Source organism: Electrophorus electricus, chromosome 23 (genome assembly GCF_041902795.1).
Source record: "Electrophorus electricus isolate QZ-2024a chromosome 23, ASM4190279v1, whole genome shotgun sequence".
Lineage (NCBI taxonomy): Eukaryota > Metazoa > Chordata > Actinopteri > Gymnotiformes > Gymnotidae > Electrophorus > Electrophorus electricus.
In genome coordinates, this window is record NC_137519.1 from 8,652,370 (window position 1) to 8,671,163 (window position 18,794).

At 43.7% G+C, this 18,794-nt stretch overlaps 2 protein-coding genes across 4 annotated transcripts; both read right to left on the minus strand.

Annotated features, from left to right (window-relative positions):
• Positions 1 to 92: 92 nt before the first annotated feature.
• On the minus strand, positions 93 to 3,654 carry polr2m (RNA polymerase II subunit M). Its single transcript, XM_027007399.3, has 4 exons — positions 3,046 to 3,654; positions 2,092 to 2,667; positions 1,480 to 1,687; positions 93 to 732 (listed from the first exon to the last, which is right to left on the minus strand). The coding sequence occupies exons 1-4, from the start codon at positions 3,153 to 3,155 to the stop codon at positions 595 to 597; spliced, it is 1,032 nt and encodes a 343-aa protein (XP_026863200.2). The 5' UTR covers positions 3,156 to 3,654; the 3' UTR covers positions 93 to 594.
• A 140-nt stretch (positions 3,655 to 3,794) lies between these two features.
• Positions 3,795 to 16,543, minus strand: myzap (myocardial zonula adherens protein). Of its 3 annotated transcripts, none has more exons than XM_035520953.2 (14): positions 16,067 to 16,543; positions 14,126 to 14,212; positions 10,501 to 10,593; positions 8,580 to 8,738; positions 8,177 to 8,269; positions 7,933 to 8,046; positions 7,305 to 7,457; positions 7,028 to 7,153; positions 6,243 to 6,371; positions 6,052 to 6,146; positions 5,749 to 5,860; positions 5,363 to 5,446; positions 4,546 to 4,607; positions 3,795 to 4,447 (listed from the first exon to the last, which is right to left on the minus strand). In XM_035520953.2, exons 1-14 carry the CDS (start codon positions 16,130 to 16,132, stop codon positions 4,087 to 4,089), a joined length of 1,734 nt encoding a protein of 577 aa, XP_035376846.1. In that variant the 5' UTR covers positions 16,133 to 16,543; the 3' UTR covers positions 3,795 to 4,086. The 3 variants fall into 3 exon arrangements, with proteins under 3 accessions (XP_035376846.1, XP_035376844.1, XP_081562689.1); XM_035520951.2 differs by having other exon boundaries at positions 4,546 to 4,652; positions 16,067 to 16,542; XM_081706563.1 differs by lacking the exons at positions 14,126 to 14,212; positions 16,067 to 16,543 and adding an exon at positions 13,888 to 13,906 and having other exon boundaries at positions 4,546 to 4,652.
• Positions 16,544 to 18,794: the final 2,251 nt, after the last annotated feature.

Consider the following 18,794-nt stretch of genomic DNA (forward strand, 5'->3'; position numbering starts at 1 on the left):
CCCACATGACACCATATTAACTGCTTTGGTTTTTGAGGCTGGATTTTTTTTTTTTAAACTGACATTAAATATGAACAGGTCTGATTACAGGCATATGCTCTCACACTATTTATTTGACCACACTGCAAATTAAATCTTACAAAAATAAGATTGTTTTTGCATTGTGTTTGAAACGGAAGCAGTCGCGGAGTGGGTTCTTGGCCAAGGTGCCAGGGGCTGCGTGCCTTCGTTGCAACACCTGGTTCATCTCAACGGTTTCATGATGCTGATATAAGGAGCATTAGGTGTTATAGCAAGAATACCCCAACACACATGCAGTCCTCCGGGTCCCTCGTACTACCCTGGAGGATCCTTGCTTAAGTGCTTTTTGAAAAATATTAAAAACATTTAAGTTCACAGTTAGGCACACTTCTGAAGTGGCCTTCACTGCAGTCTAACGTTCTTCAGAACATCTTCAGAGAACATTCAAAATCTGATGGCCTGGAGCATCGTCCACATTACAGCAGCTGCATGGATTTCTCTGGGTACATGCGGCTCCAGCGTAAAGGCACCACCGGCAGCCTGAGGCACGGGCCGGGTCATGGGGCTCCTGGATTAGTTTTCCTCTGAGAGGGCCCCATCATCATGTACCTCTCGGTAGGCTGCCAGAGCACCCCCTTCAGGATTGTAGGTGCTCATACCAACAGTCAGGCCCTCAGCCAACTTCTGGGCAGCCAGCCTGGCTTGCAACTCCTGTAATGCAAATGAAACGACAAACATGTACATGCATGCACAAAAATACACACATGCACACACAAGCATGCATACATTACATACTTTTCACCTTACAATTGAAAACAGACTTTCTAAATATGCAATGGCTGTGACCAACACTGCTGTTTCCCTACCCAGTTCTTGAAGACCACGAAATGGTCCAAACTTTTTGTTTTATCCGAATCCCAACACATCAGGTGTTTACATTCAGGTATGCAGGGTTGACAATCCGATAAACTGGCCTAAACCACAAACTGAATGCCTGTGCTTGTATGCATTACATCAAAGAATTATTTCCTGTGAGATTGGAAAGTTCATACTTTTCAAACAATAGACTCCACCACCACTAGCCTTTCTGGAGGAGAGCTCATGCTTGCCTGCTGTTGGGACCAATCTGACCACCATGGATTCTCTGTATAGATGATTGCTGTAAAGCTGTTTGTAATAAGATTGTAATCTAATCAATTCAAAATACATAACATCAGGCCTTCCACCATAAGCAAGGGTGATATGGGGGTGCGGTGCAGTGTTTTTGGTGTTCCTAGGATTTCACGATTGCACTCTTCTGGACTGGAGTTTGATGATGTCAATCCCTCTGCTTCAGCTCAGTGGTCCCAGCCCCGTGTGACCCTATCACCACTAGGACAACTCTCTCCTTGTGCGCTGCTGCTCTCCTACTTGCTATGCACAGTGCGTCTCCTATGCACAACCTACACCAGTCCATACCTGGTGCATTTTTGCCTGCTCTTGCAGAAGGCCAAACGACTCCTCCAGTGAGAGCAGCTGTGCAGGGCTGTGGTGCATTGGGGGAAATCGGGCAGCAGTGATGTCATCGAGGTGCTTCCTGTCCCTTTGTCTCCTGGCTTCAGCCGTAAGCGGTGTAACACTGCCAGGAGACTGACCAGGCGAGGGAGATGTTGACTTCACCAGTAGTCTGGTGGACAGGCCAAATACTGTCAAAACTCAATAAAAGCAGTGTGTGTAAAAGCATCTAATTTAACATTAGCTACATTGGTGCTAACGGGCTAAACTCTCTCTTTCATATCCATGAACCTGAATTAGGAGCATTATTACTTAATCTACATATCTCTATATATGTAATCTATGTACATAATCTATTGTATAACACTGATCTATACATATAAATTGAGCATATCTAAACATATGTAAACACACATACATATATATATATATATATATATATACATACACACATATACATATATATATATATATATATATATATATATACACATAAATTGCCAGAACATAGTTCAGTCTATAGTTAAAACTGGTAAGGTAAATCAGAAAAAGTGGATTTTGCAAGTCTTTACTCACTGATTAGGTTTGAATCTAGGTTTTCTCACACTTGCATCCGATTTCTCTAAGATGTCTATGTAATGTGGCTTCTTGTGAAACTGTGAGTGACTGAAGGGATTTTTTGGTGAAGTGTTTTTAAGGGTGGCTTCGGATGGAGCAGATTTTCCCTCCGAGAGTGTGACCCGTTCAAAAGCATTCACAAGATCAGCATCTTTTGACGTGTCATTATTCAACAGTACCACGAGTTCACCATTGGAGGCTGCAGTGGGTTCAGTGCGCTTTTCTGGAGTCTCGGTGGCCTGTGGCTCATCCACACGGCCGCTGCTTCTCGCCAAGTATGTGTTTATGTTGCCACTTTCCAATGAGTCCTCATCATCTTTCAGATTTAGTCGCGCAGTATCCGAATCACTTGAGACTAATGTTATGTGGCTCTGAGCAAACGCATGCTGATACTTGGCCTGAAATTCTGTTCGAACAGAGGACAAACTGGCTTGCTTCTTCTCTTCTTCTTTCAGGTTTGCGAGCGCAAGGCGCACTCTCTCCGCAAAGTCGGAGATTTTCTTACCCTTATCAGGAAGGGTATTGATGAACCTCCTGTAATGACCACATAAATCCAAGTAGTATACTACATCAGACAGCTCTAACCATTGTGAAGGTTTATTAGACGGAAAATGAATCATTGTGCATAAACCCATGGCACATCAACACGCTCTAATATTACCTATTTAACGATCACACACTAAACATCGTATCGTTAGCAGCTTCATGTTGGTAGCTAGTTAGATACAGATATCTTAGGAAACAAAGGTAGCTCAAGTTATCGTGATGCTACTCATTACGCCGTTGTGTTTCTGAATTAAGGTTAGCTAGCTAACTGAACTTACTTACCAGCTAGCGAGTTAGTCTAGATGCGGACTGAGTAAATTAGTGTCTAGAAAACAGGGACCAAACACCAGCTTTCCAGCTACTTACTTATTGTGAAGTATTTTTTCTTGACGTGACAATATTTCCAAAAGATCTTCTTTACTCTTGCTACTCAGATCACCGACTTCTCCGTGGCGCTCTGTCCAAGCTGTGGACATTGTTGCTGGCTAGCTAGCTAAACTGCACTTAATATTAAGCGATAAATTAAAACTTTGTTCATGTCAGTGATCGTATAATAATGAAATCTATTGACGACAGATTAAAAACACATGGCTAGCTAAATGCTAATCGTTACGATCAATGTACGCAACATAACAGTTTCAAAACTGAGTGGTGAAGTTTCCGATTGTAACTATAAGTTGGCGCTTTTCAAAGTAAAAGACCATAACGAGCTCGTCCACCTAGTTCTATCTTTTGTAACGATAAACATAAACGTTACCGTATTTTATGCAGTGCTTTTATTTTTCTCCAACTGCTATTTATTGTTAGACAATATATTAAGAAAATCGCGCGGATAGTTTGAACTTTAATGTTTTCCCTCAAATTGGTAGATGTAGTGTTTTTGCCATTTGCCATTAACGTCTTCTAGAATATTCTTATTACACGGTTAGTAGTAACGGTTGAGTGCGCTAATTTGTTTCTCTATTGTACGATTATCTTAAGAAATATAGTCCACATCGCCCTCTTTATCTCATCTTGTGAAAATTATCCAACATGATTTCATTTGGCACTCAGCACATAAATGACGCTTTGTGTTACTGACCCAAATAATGTAACCACTATTGTTTGACAGGGGAAATATTAATACATCATAAAGGTTTATAATATGCACTCTGTTACACAAAATGATATTCAGATGTGACCGTGATTCAAAGCTAACGAAAATGTAAGAATAAAATAACATTACAACACGGAATAATTTCTATTTCTAACCATATTACTGTTTATATATATATATATATATATATATATATATATATATATATATACACTTTGTAAACAAAGAAAAAGTGCATTAACATATACATATGTATACCCTTAAAATAAGTTATTCACAGATCAGAATGATTAGGAACAAATTGCAAATACTTAATTCACTTCACTTATGCCTATTTCATTCACTTTATATTTAGCTGAGAGTTCCATTAGCTTCATAAAAGGTGTGTGGATTCTCGAAGGACTCGATCTGCTTGGATTACTGTTGGAAGGTGACAGTTCTGAAACTGGAGACTTTGGTGACGCTGGTTCTTCACTATCAGACTGTGCTGGACTTGAATCCGATGCGTCTTCTCCAGGACTTGTTGCAGTCTGTTGGGTGTTTGAGGAGAGCATACTGCTATACTGCATAGGTGTATATTGTAGTAAACTGTATTCTAGTCTGCTCGGGGATCTAAGGGTTGGGGTAGTCCTGGACTGGATCAGTGATTTGTGGGACTCAGTGTCATTTTGCCTGTGAAGAACAACAGGAAATGATGAATCGAACAATAGGAAATGATGCAGTAGTGTTCCCTTTAATATCCAATGGCAATCTGATCTGGCATTCATTACCTAACTGGCAGGTCACAGCCAACTCCGACCTCTTTGGTGAGTGGTTTATTCTCAGTTACACTCTGTACAGACATAAAATACTTCAGCTTGTCTTCAAACTCATTATTCTAGAAGAAGGAGCAGAGCACAGCATGCAGTCAGACCAGAGAAGAGTGGACAAGCAGAGTCATCAGACAAGCACCATCACAGTTCTTGTCCATAGAAGCAATCCATGCTAAATCCATAATGTGGTTCTATGCTGTGAAGTTGGTTTGGAGACATCAGCTATCATTTACCAGTCATGGAAAAGCAAGCTGAAACAAGCTAGCTGTAGAGGGCGTGTGAATTGGAAAATGTTCCAATCCCCCACTTAATAAAAATTTGTGAGTGGGGCACACTTAATGTAGCAAAAACAAGAGTTATTCCATTTTAACCCAAATTTACAATGTTTGGATTTAGGTAGACTTAGTTAATGTTTCTCAATCCAGTCTTTGGGATCCACAAGACCAAATTTGTCCTTATCTGTGCCAATGATTTAGCGTTTATAATGGCTTCTTGTCCAACAGCTACAAAGTGTCTGGCAAATGTAGTATAAATTCCACCAAACATCACAGTTTTAAAAAAAGGCAACACCTTCTGTTTTGCATGCTGCTTAGGAGCAAAGTACTGAGAAATGGCAGTAAAAAGAAACTTAGCACGGCGCCTAGCAGCCCCAAAACGGTGACAGGTTTCAGTGAGTCCCCAGCATTCTCCTCAGAGCCATTCCTTGCATGTTGAGAGAACCCCGGGCGACAGGCAATGAAAAGCGGCCCCACAGAGGTTCCTGTTCTGCTTTTACCTCACACTCCACAATTGCTATCCTGTCCAGCAGCTCTGAAATGTACATGTCCTTCTGGGCCACACTAGCTCTGAGCGTCTCCACCTGAGTAAAAGCCATTGACCAGATGATCACATTAATAAAACCATCAGACAATAAACTGAGACTATATTATGATTACACAATATGCACATGCAGGAAAAATATGCTTTTGGATTTATTTGCAACATATTCCATTTTCAGAATGCATGTCAATTATGCCAAGTAACCAGTCTTTTTGCATAAATTTCCTACTGGTATACGTTTATAAATATTTGTTGTGTACACACACTTCCATTATAATGAACATTATAGCACAAGCCCTAATGGAAGCCCTCCATGGAAAGGGTCTCTATAGAAAGTCTCACCTCTTCAATCATGGTTTTGACCTTCCTCTGCTGGCAGAACACCATGTCATTCAAGTGCTTTATCCTCTCTTTCAGGTCTGAAGTTGCCTTCTGTAACTGCAACTGCTCAGTCCTGGGAAAGGACACACTCCACTATCAGAACCATGATAAAAATGATGTAAACAGAATTTCCCACTAGCCATTCTTCTAGTGGAGGCTACCAGAAACCATTGTGTTAATACCAGCATGTACTTGTCTTATGAAATGGCAACATCACAAAGCCTCTGAGTACTTGTCGTAAAAATCACATCAGTCTGTGCTTACTTTTTCATGCCACCTGAATCTGTTTGGTCTCCATTTTCCAAACTCCGTAAACGCTTTTCACAGTCACACAGCTTCTGGGTTAGCTCACCCTTTTCCTGCAAAAATGCAAACAGGAGCAATCCCCCGTTACGGCACCCATATAATGCTGGGGATGAGGTGACTGACAGTAGGCAGAGTCCAGCGGTGCTCACCTGGGCCATGCAGTCCAAGAGGCGCTCCACCTCGCTGATCCTCTGGTCCCTTTCGGCGATCTTTGCCTCGGCGAGCCTCATGTTCCTCTCAGCTTCCTCTAGCCGACACGTGTAGTCCTCCAGTTGCGCCTACGGCCGATCAGAGCAGATAGCATTCATATTCGCTCAAGATCTTTGTGCTTTTTTTTAATGGAGCATTGGAATCCTCGGGTACCGTATGAACTTCAATTTCAGTGGATGTTTTGACATGCCCCATCAAAATTGCATCAGCTGTCTCAAAACATACTTCTATGTGCCACTAGGGGGCGCATACAACTGTCGTAAGGATTATGTTCCTGTGATCATTAAACTAGTTATTTGGTTAAAATAGTGTGGTTGTAAGTTAGGTATGGTATCACTGTGCTTCTGCAAGTTAAATGCATAGTCTTCAATGTGGTTCTGTGGTTTGAATGCATACTTACTGGTGTGGTTGTGTAACTTTTATTCATGTAGTCTATGCAAGTTCAAAGTGCAGTTATCAGTGAGGTTGTGTAAGTTAAAAGGGTTGTTTTTAAGTGTGTGGGGAAGCACTGTGGCTGTGTGTATGGACAGCTTCAGTCTCCTGTGCGTGTAGAAGCACTGTGGTTGTGTGTACCCTAAGAGCTTCAGTCTCCTGTGCGTGTAGAAGCACTGTGGTTGTGTGTACCCTAAGAGCTTCAGTCTCCTGTGTGTGTAGAAGCACTCTGGCTGTGTGTATGGACAGCTTCAGTCTCCTGTGCGTGTAGAAGCACTGTGGTTGTGTGTACCCTAAGAGCTTCAGTCTCCTGTGCGTGTTTCCTCTGAAGCTCCTGCAGCTTCTCCTCATACTCCCGCTGGAGCTTGGCGTTCATCTCCCTCAGAGCTCGAGCACTGGCCTCCCGGTTGGCCTCCACCTACACACCACCCCCACACAAATCCATATGCACAGAAAGTGTGTAAACATCACTGTGAACGTGTGCACGCACGCAAGCCGCTATGCACACTTGTATAAAGGTGAACCAGCATTTTAATTCTGCTGGCTGCTCTGTGCATTTGTGTGCGCACCTGTTCTTTCAGCTCACGGTTTTCGGCTTGGGCAACGATGAGTTGCTTCTCTCGCTCTCTCAGTCTCTGTTCGGTCTTCTCGAAGGAAGCGCGGAGGGCTCTCATCTCCTCCCGGCTCCCCACACGGCCCTGACAGGTCTCCAGCAGGGACTTCTGCAACGACCCCCAGAAAGGGCCACGGCCCTCAGCACACGCTTACCCATACCCCCTGGAACGCTGCGCAGTGCTCCCCAGTACATCAAAAGGATCCTGCATATGTACACACACTCATGTGACACTGACCTAATTACTGCAAGTGCTGATTTGTGCCCAGAGCAGCCTGGGAATGGCTGTGATAAAGCCTGTGGGTGCTCCTCTATGGCTTTTGTGTGGCTAAAGATATTTGATTCACTGGATAATGTGTAGCCTGCCAGACTGGTTAAGCTTTCTCTCCCAAGTAATCTCACTTTCAGCAATTGTGTCAACATGCTGAAGTGGCTATATTTAAAAAAAGAAAAAAAAAGTGTCATTCGCAGTGTCATTCGCAGTGCCAACATGTCCATGACGGAGTCATTCGCAGTGCCAAAGTGTCAATCGCAGTGAAACGGATTTGTTGCTCTGGCCGGAGGACGCGGTGTCGATCGTGTACCTGCAGGTCGATGTTGGCCGATATGAGGGAGCTGTTCATCTGGTCGAAACTGTCCAGAGCCGCCTGTCCCATCCTCACTTCCGCCTCCAGGTAGAGTTTCTGGGAGTTGGCCAACTGCAAAGCACACAGACGGAGCATCATGCTGGATTAGCAAACACGACTTCCAAACAGAATCCGATTGACCTAGCGAAAGAGGACCTATGTGGCTTTTGATAAGAAAGCCTGGCATTCCTTAGGTTCTCACCTTCAGGTCCTGGGAGAGTTTCTGGATTGATTGTTGCATCCCCCCAAACTGGCCATACATTCGCTCTCTGACCTTCTCCAGGGAATCGCGCACCTGCAAGACAAATGTCACTCTTTCCTGTCTCTATTTCCTATTAGATTGCACCTTTCTTTGGAAATTAAGCCACCTGTATTGTAACATGGATAATAATAGTGGTAACACTAGATGCAGAGTTAGTAGTCAGTATAATAAAGGCATAAAATATCTGATTTGCTTGAGACGTGTACTCTTATGTACCAATATACAGTATACTGGGGACAAACTTGGGGCAGGTTTACAGCATGTGTTTATTTCTTAGACTCCAAAAATAATCTGTTTAACCCTCAGTGTGTCGCGCCTCCCCCGACTCCGTGCTTGTACTCACATCGCGGATGTACCTCATCTCGTCCCTCAGGTGGCTGACGGGCCAGTCGCGCGCCGTCATTTCCTGCTGTTGGTGGTCTCCCGTGAGCTGCACCACACCGAACACTCTGGGCTCTGACATCGGGCCCCGCTCTACGCCATCGCTCACGCTGCCGTAGGGCTGAAGAAGACAACACCGCACGGGTCAAATTTCCGTGGCCGGCCGTGTGTGCGCACGCACTCTTATGCACGAGCATGAGCACCCGGGGGACTTAGACGCTCTGGGAAATGTGTGTTTTTGCTGGTGTGACGGGCAAAGGTGGGCCTCTGCAGATGCACGCTCAGATGTCCTGCATATGCGCTATGATGCCGACTGCTCATATCCATAGCTTGGAAAATGGGCAGTGACAAAAAAAAAGTCCCATGCAGTGGTGTAGTGTTTCAGCAAAGCAGCCAGCAGCACTGTGTGTGTGTGTCTGTGTGTGTGTGTGTGTGTGTGTGTGTGTCTGTGTGTGTGTGTCTGTGTCTGTGTGTGTGTCTGTGTCTGTGTGTGTGTGTGTCTGTGTCTGTGTCTGTGTGTCTGTGTCTGTGTGTGTGTCTGTGTCTGTGTGTGTGTCTGTCTGTGTGTGTGTCTGTCTGTGTGTGTGTGTGTCTGTGTGTGTGTCTGTGTGTGTGTGTCTGTGTGTCTGTGTGTGTGTCTGTGCGTGTGTCTGTGTCTGTGTGTGTGTCTGTGTGTGTGTCTGTGTCTGTGTGTGTGTGTGTGTGTGTGTGTCTGTGTGTGTGTCTGTGTGTGTGTGTGTCTGTGTGTGTGTCTGTGTGTGTGTGTGTGTGTGTCTGTGTGTGTCTGTGTGTGTGTCTGTGTGTGTGTGTGTGTGTGTGTGTGTGTGTGTGTCTGTGTGTGTCTGTGTGTGTGTCTGTGTGTGTGTGTGTCTGTGTGTGTGTGTCTGTGTGTGTGTGTGTGTGTCTGTGTGTGTGTCTGTGTGTGTGTGTGTCTGTGTGTGTGTCTGTGTGCGCAGCTGTGCTGCTCCTTGCCTCCCGGGCCCAGAGTCTCGGCTACGCAGCCACCATGCAAACGGAGAAGAAAGGTAGATGGCTTAAGACATACCTGTCGCCAGTACTGATAATAGCACGGACAGCTCTGGCATTCTGAATGTGAAAGCATCATAACTATGTTGGCTAGTATACATGGCACCCATATTGCCCTTTTAGTCTTCACCGACCACTCAATTCAGTTCGCGAAACGATTGTCGAGTTCCTGGTGAGTCAGGTCACGAGAGAGCACAGAAAACAACAACAGGCAACGGCTGTTCGCAGAAGACGCCAGTGTATGATATGTGTAGACAGCGAAAGCCTCAGTGTTGAGCCAACATCTGCAGAGTCGTGTTAACTCATACAGTGTTCATCTGTGTCCTGGTGGACTTCACTGCACACCTCCAACATGCAAATGCGCATTTCCATGACTGGATAGAGGAATACCTTAAGAGTAGCTCAGTACATGCATATTTTTACTTATGTCATTACTTCTAAAGACCTGACTGATTTGCACAGCCATTTCACTGATGAAAAGGCCATAAACTAATCAGGCAGAGAAACTTCATCTCCTGCTCTCTGGGATAATAAATACCACTAACTTAAACACGAATGGTGAAACCTCACACCTGAGTTCAACCACTGACACTGTTGGCAATTTAGTTCATATTACTCAGCTACATCCTACTGGCACCGAGCCACTTCTGCCGCCTGAGGCAAGGAGTTGGATCGCGTGCGTTGGAGCGCACGTATGATACCAGCAGGTGAAGAATGCCTGGTTGTCTCTGAAACCAAGCAGACAATGGGAGGATTGAGAAACTACATCGTAAAAAACGACGCCTGAACCATTTTCCATTCCAAGTTAATGCAACTCTGTACGCAGCTGCGTTTGGGGTGCGGAACTGAAGGCGCACCTTGTCGTCCACGGGTGACTCCCGGCCTTGCGGACTCTCTCTCTGCACGAGGCCATTCTTCCTCATCCAGGAACTGTTGACCATCTTCCCTTCCTGAAACACAAATGCACAGAGGTGCGTGTTAGCTCATTGTCCAGCGAGCGCCAGACTTGACAATGTCCCTGAAAACCACGCAGCTGCCAGGTGTGCGGAGCCTTGAAATTCTAAATCAGGTACAAAACGTGACACAGTAGCTATTTTTGCACATCACATAGATTTGTCATTTTAAAAGTGTAAAACGAGTCGAAGCCTGTAGCGGATTATCATTTAAAGAGGATGATCCATACAGGGCTTTGTAGTGAAAACTATGTAAATGTAAATGTTCTGCATCCCTGCAACATGAAAACAGAAGGTGGTAGGAATAATCAAATCCATGTGTTTGCAGAGATCCAGGAAGTGGTATTCCCCATGTACATATTTTCATACAACAGTAAGTAGTTTCGCATAGTTGCCACGCCCCTTTTTGTATTACTTCCAGCACAATTTAGAAAGGAAAAAGCAAAATTCCATAGAAAAATCTTATATAGTAATGAGCACAAAGTAAAAACCAAACACCCAACATCTCTTAGCATTCCCAAATATAAAGACAGTGGCATTCCAGTGAAGACACAATATTTTGTCTTGTGAGTTTCCTACCAGAGTCTGCTAATTAGCTCTCAAAACACAAAGAGGATGTATAGCCATATCTCGTGAAGATAAGAGAACAATGAAGGCAGTGTTATTCAGCCTCCTACGCTGGATATCACAGTCCCCTGAACATGGCTTACAAAGGGCAGTGTTACACAGAAACCAATATGACTGGCTCTGACCAGGCAGGGGTAATCTAAAAGACATCAGCTGATCAAAGTAAATCAAAATGTCCTCAAAGAACCTACACAGAACACCACTGCTACTTCCAACAATATTGTGTGTGTCTCTTTTTTTTTTTTTTTGGTGGTGATTTTGTGAAACAGGAGAACAAAGCTTTTAACAGATGGCAATTAGAAGTTTGATCTTCGGAGCCTTGAGACGGTACTTCCTAACATCCCTGATGTAACCTCAGACAGACAGATACATTTTTTTTTATCCTACATCACAAACAAAATCCATCTACCAGTCTGATGAATAATATACAAACTATTGCAAAGCTGATCAGATCTGCAAATACTGCATTTCTTATATTTACACCAGCAATTATTTATTAATAATAATTAATAAATGGTTATTTAGGCAACCCTGCTGATGAAGTCTCTTGATAAAGTTCCACTGTACGTGTAACAGGCTTAGCTATGCTCCACAGACGGCTCTCTGTAGCCGCTCTATTCATGGGCAACAGGTGGTGTTCACCCTAGCAGAACGTTCAAGCTGACCTGACAACCCACGTACAGTTTCTGTTAAGGGGGGGTTTGGCTGAGAGAAGCTGATCTCAGATCAGTCTGAAAGGGTGGCTTCTAGCCAGAGTGAAGCAGCTGTAATCGACTCCGTTCAAGCCATGTGTGGCCCCCTCTCACGCATAGGATTGGATTACCAAACACACCCCTTTTTAATTTCTTTGGTGATCACTCTCAATTTGTCATTGTTGCATTAGTAACCATATAGCTGTTATAACAGCACACAGCTCCCTTCTCCTCCCCTACAGCTATCTTGTCTTGCCTGTTTCTTCACTTTGTGCGTCTTTTTTTCGTCACAGGGACTTGTCATTCTCCCTGTCCCGGTTTCAAGCCGGTGGCTGCGTCACAGATAATCACAGCCTGTTTGAAGGCCCTGTTTTGTTTTGGTTACCTTTATGCACTGAAGGCTAAAATTAATTTTAAATGCAATTATGGAACACCCATGTAAGTTTATGAAATGCAGCCCATTCCACACTCATGAACAGACTTGTACGAAACGAAGAGGTTCTGTGATTGATGTTCTAAACTGCTACACATACTTAAGTTTTAGGTAAATCTAAGAATTAAGCTGTTCACACTCACGGTTCTTCTCAGAGAGAGCAGAGACACACATTCTCCCTCATCTGACCAGGTCTACAGGTCCTTTCTTACAGGTCTACAGAAGCCTACAGACCCTGGTGCAATAAAAAGACTTAATCAACACAGCTACGCACTATACACTCTCAGAGGCAGCAGGGATCTTATTATAGCAGACAAGGCTTTTGTTCCCAGACATCCAGCCCTCTCTACAGGGGGCTCCCACAGGAAGTGTGGATCAGTGGTCCCCAACCCTTCTCCTGCAGTTCTGCTTTCCTGTCAAGTTACACTCCGACACAAAATTCTGAAGACCCCCCCCCCAAAAACTATTTCCTTGTAAACTTGGAAAAAAGGCTGACTAGTTGGAGCAGATGTGAGGGATAAGGGTTTGAACTTGCTGGTTGGTACGCACTCCTCGCACTCCTGTAAATGAAGACACCGGCGTCAGCATCGGTCTCATTGTGTAGCTGCCTCTCTGGGTTAGAGCACAGCTGTTGTCCCTACACACCGCTGCCATGGACACGGGGACGGGGCCTAAGAATATTCAGCGCCTATCAGAGCAATAGTCGAAACCCCATGCAGTTATCAGTGGAACGCTGAGGATAAAGTGGAGTGGGGGGAGGAGAACTCCAAGCCATGGTACAGAGAACACACACACACACACACACACACACACACACACACACACACACAAACAGGCGCCACACTGACCCTGTTCTAGTCAGTGTTATAATCACTACCTCTCACTAGGCACACTGTTATGCTCTTTAGAACACACACTTATCCTTCAGACTGACCACAACATTTGTAAATATGTTCTGTAAACAAGAATGTTCTGCCTCAGTCAGCTCAATTACACGCACCCGAACTGCCGTAATACAACAATGTGCTTCAGAGTATGTAGTACAGTCATGTGAGTGTGAGGGGACAATCGACAATACCCTTCACTGCTCTTCTTTCACAAAGTCCACATTACTACAGGTACAGTTACAACTAAAAGTAAAAAAGAATGCATGCACGCTGCACAGCAGGCTCCCTGTAACATAGCAGCCTTGTTGACAGTTTGTACGTGTGTGTTTTATCAGTAAGGGGACACGGTCCACAATGTGAAAGGAGCAAAGGGGAGACCTGTTCTTTGCTTTATCGTTTACACACCGATTACACCATTCAGAGAGCAGTTCCTCTTGGTATGTATGTACGCACCACACCCATAACTGCAAGGACGAGCACAGTAAATCTCCAAGGCTATGGCTTTCCTTTTGTTTTTCAAACACTTCATGGGTGTACATGGGTGTGCTGCTTCTTTATGGAGAAAGTGATGTTGAAATTGGGTGACAGGAAATCGAAGGACAGAGTAGCAAAAAAAAAAAAAAGAGAGGTCAATCGTTGTGAGATAGCTGACCAATAACGTGGCAGCGTTTGCTTGTCTTCACGGAGCCAGCGTGGATGATTCTGTTCATGATTTAGTGTCCGATGATCTCACACTGTATCACATCATCCATCGGTTCTGGCAAACCCATTAGAAACATGAACAAAAGCAAGAAGGGAACATTTTATTGTGATGTAACCAAAGGAAGAAGAGAATGGGGTGCCTTCCCAGCTGTGCCGAGTTCTGTGAAGAGGAAGACGGAGACACCTACGGAATGTGGAGGTCCCTTCGTCCTCTCATTCTGTCGGCTAGAGCTGTCCTCAGGTCGCAGGGTCAGTCTGAGACGCCTAATTCCCCTCTAACAATTCAGTAAAAAAAAAAACAACACGTGAAAAACAAATTAGTAAAAATCTAAATCATTAGTCAAAGGCGCAAATATATTGACACAACTAAACCTTCTCTCTCTAAACACAACTTAACCAGACAAGTAAGCATTTTTCTTAACATCTGTGCTATTTTTATTAGTACCCTTGTCATGAAATATTCCAACACTGTGAAGGACAGCGGACATATTAAATTGTGGGGGGAAAAAAAAACGTACAAGATTTTCTTGAAACAGTGACAACATTCAGAGCCATGAGACTAAATTTGCTGCAGGGAACATCATCTAGAATACCACCTAGAATTTTCTGAGAATTTTATCAAAATGCCAGATCTGTGTTTCCGTGAAAATTGGGCCTGGTCCATAATTTTAAAGCCAAAATATTTTGGTAAGCTATACTTTTTAGAGGTTCAGTTCCACTGGATATTAACTAGAGTTCAGTAATTTTTCATTTTTTCCATTCTATTATCAGGTAATTCAGTAATAAATCATGTAGATTGTGGAATGTGCATTACATTGTTGATGCATATGATAGCTGTGTTTACAAGATTCCGGTGCCACTGGTCTGGTTTCAGTCTATAGTACATTCAGCGACATTCCCTTTTTTCTTCTCCCTTCAACTCTCATTGGCAAATCCTTGGGAGAAAATTCTGTTCTTTCTGTTACTACCCTTAACATCTTTATCAGTAATTCTTACATCAATAGGGATTATTAGAAAATTCTGACAAATTTGAAAAATATTAAACTAATATGGATAACTTAAATAGATAAATAAATGAAACATTATTAGAGAAATCATCATTACCAAAAATGCAGAGAGACCTGACATGCTTGTGTAAACGTGAAAAGTGAGGCAGGGTTCGATTTTTCTGAGCTGGAAGCAGGCCATTGTTTATATGTTTCAGCAGCCCGGTGTCACAGGAAGGGAGGGAGTCATGAGTGTTAGAAGAAAATAAGGCACATACATCGGTAATTGTCTCCAACCACGGATTCACAGCTCCTCGAGGAGTCCTGCAGGAGCGAGTCTTTGTGTGTTCTTGGAATGAGACTGGTAAAGGGTAACTGCAACGACTCCGGTGCGTGTGTGGGTTCACTCTAACTGACTCCACCTTGGCTTACGGCACAAACAGCCTACGCCTTGCAGGCTAATAAGGGGTGGTTTCGTATGCATACAGTAGTCAATACTTGACAAACAACACGTCATACCGCCAGTTCCTAATTAAACAAAGTGCCTCCTGAGTCCTTCTGACATTTCATCTAAAAATATTTTATATAAAATCAAAAATCTCCACTCACTTCTGAAAAGGAGAAGCATAATTTGCAAAGATTGAAACTGACATTATCTACAACTTTAGCGACAGTCATGAAACACTATTGTCAATTGTCTTTTTGGTCTTTGTTGATTTTATGTGGCTTAGTTGAGAGGCTTTGTGTTGATTAGCTGTATAGAGGACTCTCAGGAGCAGCCGAGGAAGGCTGCAGTCAATTCAATGCCAGGCACTGATAAAATAAACATGACCGGCCTCTGGCCCTCAGACAGGCGGCTCTTATTACAGCCCCGATGTGCTAAACATATCCCTGAGCTGACATAGAAACTAGAGGATGATTAACCCTAATGTGTAAGGGGTGTTAAAATGTAGCCCAAAGGGTGAGAGACAGCTGGAGAGAGAGGATTCGGGAACAGATGCAGGGGGTGGGGGGGGGGGGGGGTACAGACAAACAAACAAACAGACCCTAGAGCTCACGGCCAGGTCCCCGACGCCTGTGCGGATGGGCAAGAGAGTGAGAGAGGCAGGTGATTGGACAGCCAAGGGCCCCCATACCCCTTACCTCATGCTCCTGTTCCAGGGTAGCGGTGGTGGTGGTCAAGGAGCCTGGTGTGCCGATTCGCATCATGTCTCCACGTCACGGTCGTGCTCTTGGAGCACGACGGGCACACGCGCGCACACACTCGCAGATATCAGCAGCTGCTGCCGCCGTAGGCTCCTCGCCACTGAAAGAGTGAGAGGGAGGGAAAAAAAAAGTTGCCCTCGATCAACAGTCCCGCTCTAGAATTCCTTTCTACGGAAGAATGGAGAGAAAGGGAGAGAGTTCAAAAAAAGGCCCGGTATTCCAGCGTGCATATTAGGCTGAGGAAATGCAATCCTCCCCGCTATGGAAAGGAAGTCCAGAGTAACAGTGTTCCATGCAGGCACAGGCACACACACACACACACACACACACACACACACCCCCACACACGTGCACACCCACACACAGGCAGGCTCCTCCTGACAGGGAGGGAGGGACGGAAGAAGTGAGCATGACAGAGAAAGTAAGAGGAGGGCAGAGTGAGAGAGAGGGGGCTGAGAGAAAGAGCACGTCAGAGCAAACTATGCGGGCCCAGCCTCTCACTGGACCGGTCAGTCTACATTTCACTTAGTTGTCTAGCTCCTCCCTCCTGCCCGGGGTTCAGTCCTTTGGTCCTCTCCTGACTACTACTGCCACCACCACTGATAGAGCGCCCTTGAATAGCACGCCCAGGGCCAAGGATATGCTACACCTGTGTGGAATCAGCACATCCTGGCAGAAACAGAGAGGCTTTGCTCTTTTGCCATTGTGGAATCATGTTCATTTGTTACTAAAGTGTTATGGGCCCGTAAATATATTTGGTTGGGAAAATGTTGATTATGTTGGGATGTTGATGAGCCTTGTTTTTGCAGCCAAATAAATGTGTACAGTACAATATTTCAAAGAATTGTTGACAGCTTGTTGACAGCATAACAAAAAATAAACATTTAACAAAAATAAATTAATTAAATTAAACATTTATGTCATTCAAGTCTAATACAAATTGTTCCCAGTTTCAGTATGATCAAACATTGTCATCCGAAAGAACGTTGTCATAGTCACTGAAGAAGTTACCAAGAGTTTAACATATGAATAAGTTATTGAACGCTATGATTTTGTTGACATACTAAAGACATGTTATTTTAAACAAGATGGTTAATAATTAACTATTCATCAAACAAAGTACATTGTGGAGCTGAAGAATTATTAACCAGATCTTTTTTGTTGTTGTTGCTGTTTTGTTTTGTTGCTGTTTGTTGCTAACCATTTATGTTAGTAAATCCGCAACAGGAGGAATACTTCGAAATACGATTTTGCATATTTAAATCCACAAAGTCTGTCACTGTTCTCATACCAACAGTGACATGTGTTATGTCCCGTTAACATTCAGCACATATTTCCCTTTTTACCTTCAAAGTAAATGTTATGTGCAAAAGGGATAAACAACCGTTAAGTAATAAACAGGAAGACAATGCACTTTAGGCGAAATGCGCATTTAAGAAATCAGCCTACATGTTCCCACCTGCAAGAGGTATCAGTAAACCACGACGTCCGGCACCTATTGGTAGGTTCACAACCTTCCAGCAGGGCTGTGTGTTTATAGACATCAAATGGAAACCCTGAATTACTGCCAAACTGTGCACCGTCTGTGTCATCCCATTGTTCTAGTCGTGGAGTTTATGACTTCACTGGTCATACTAGAAGTGCAGGATTCCCGAGAGGCAGCGTGGAGTTGAGGAGGAGGGGAGGCTCCGGGCTTTCGCGGGGAAAAGCCAAATGCCATCACCACCATCACCAAAGCTTCAGTGAGGAGTCCATCTTTAACAGCGGTTTCGCTGACTAATACGTTACTGCCCACACAAGCTGCACGCGAAACTGCCCCATAGCACCATATTAAATAGTATGGCAAAAATAGTAAGCCATTTCCGTGCACTGTCCAAAATAGACCAAGAGAACATTGTCCTAAAATAGCAATATAGTCATTTGTGCATGACGTATTAGTGCAGTGTTTGCTCTGATCAGGTTATTCACGCGGTCAGTGACAAGGGCTATAACCAAGATCAAAGGTTTATGCTGTAGAAAATGTGATCTAGGTTACTTTATATAAAATACCAACCTAAACCACACTACTGAATATGTGTAGGGCTAGTACATTTTCTAATCGCCTTTATTTAATTACTATTTCATTGTTTTATTGTTTTATCTCTCGTTTTCCTAGATTTTTTAAACATATTTATTCACGTCTTTTAACTCTTATTATGGCTTGTGTAGAGCCTTTTTTCACATCATTCATTCCCCATCACTATTATAATTTTGATACCTTTCCACAGATTTGACTCCTATTTAGATGGCTATTTAACTTTTTATTCATTTGGCTAATTTATTCACCAATTTATTTTAAACTGAAAATACACACTATAATGTATACATTAATTTAGTGTGTGCTTTCACACTGGTTTTAATCACCAATCATTTTTTTAAAGAGGCCCTACACAAAATAATTCCATAACACGGGGTTGGGGATTGTCGACTGTGCCCAAGTTACACAATACGCAGCGATACTTTAGGACACAACTTCCCCCCAATCACCCAGTGTGAGTATTACAAGTGGGGGAGATTATTGAACCGCTGTCTAAGGTCTACGCGAGTTTTTGTTGGGGCAGATTCACATATGTAAAAGGTTCAATGTTTAAAGTGAGGCTGCACAGAAGCTGGTAGACCATACCAC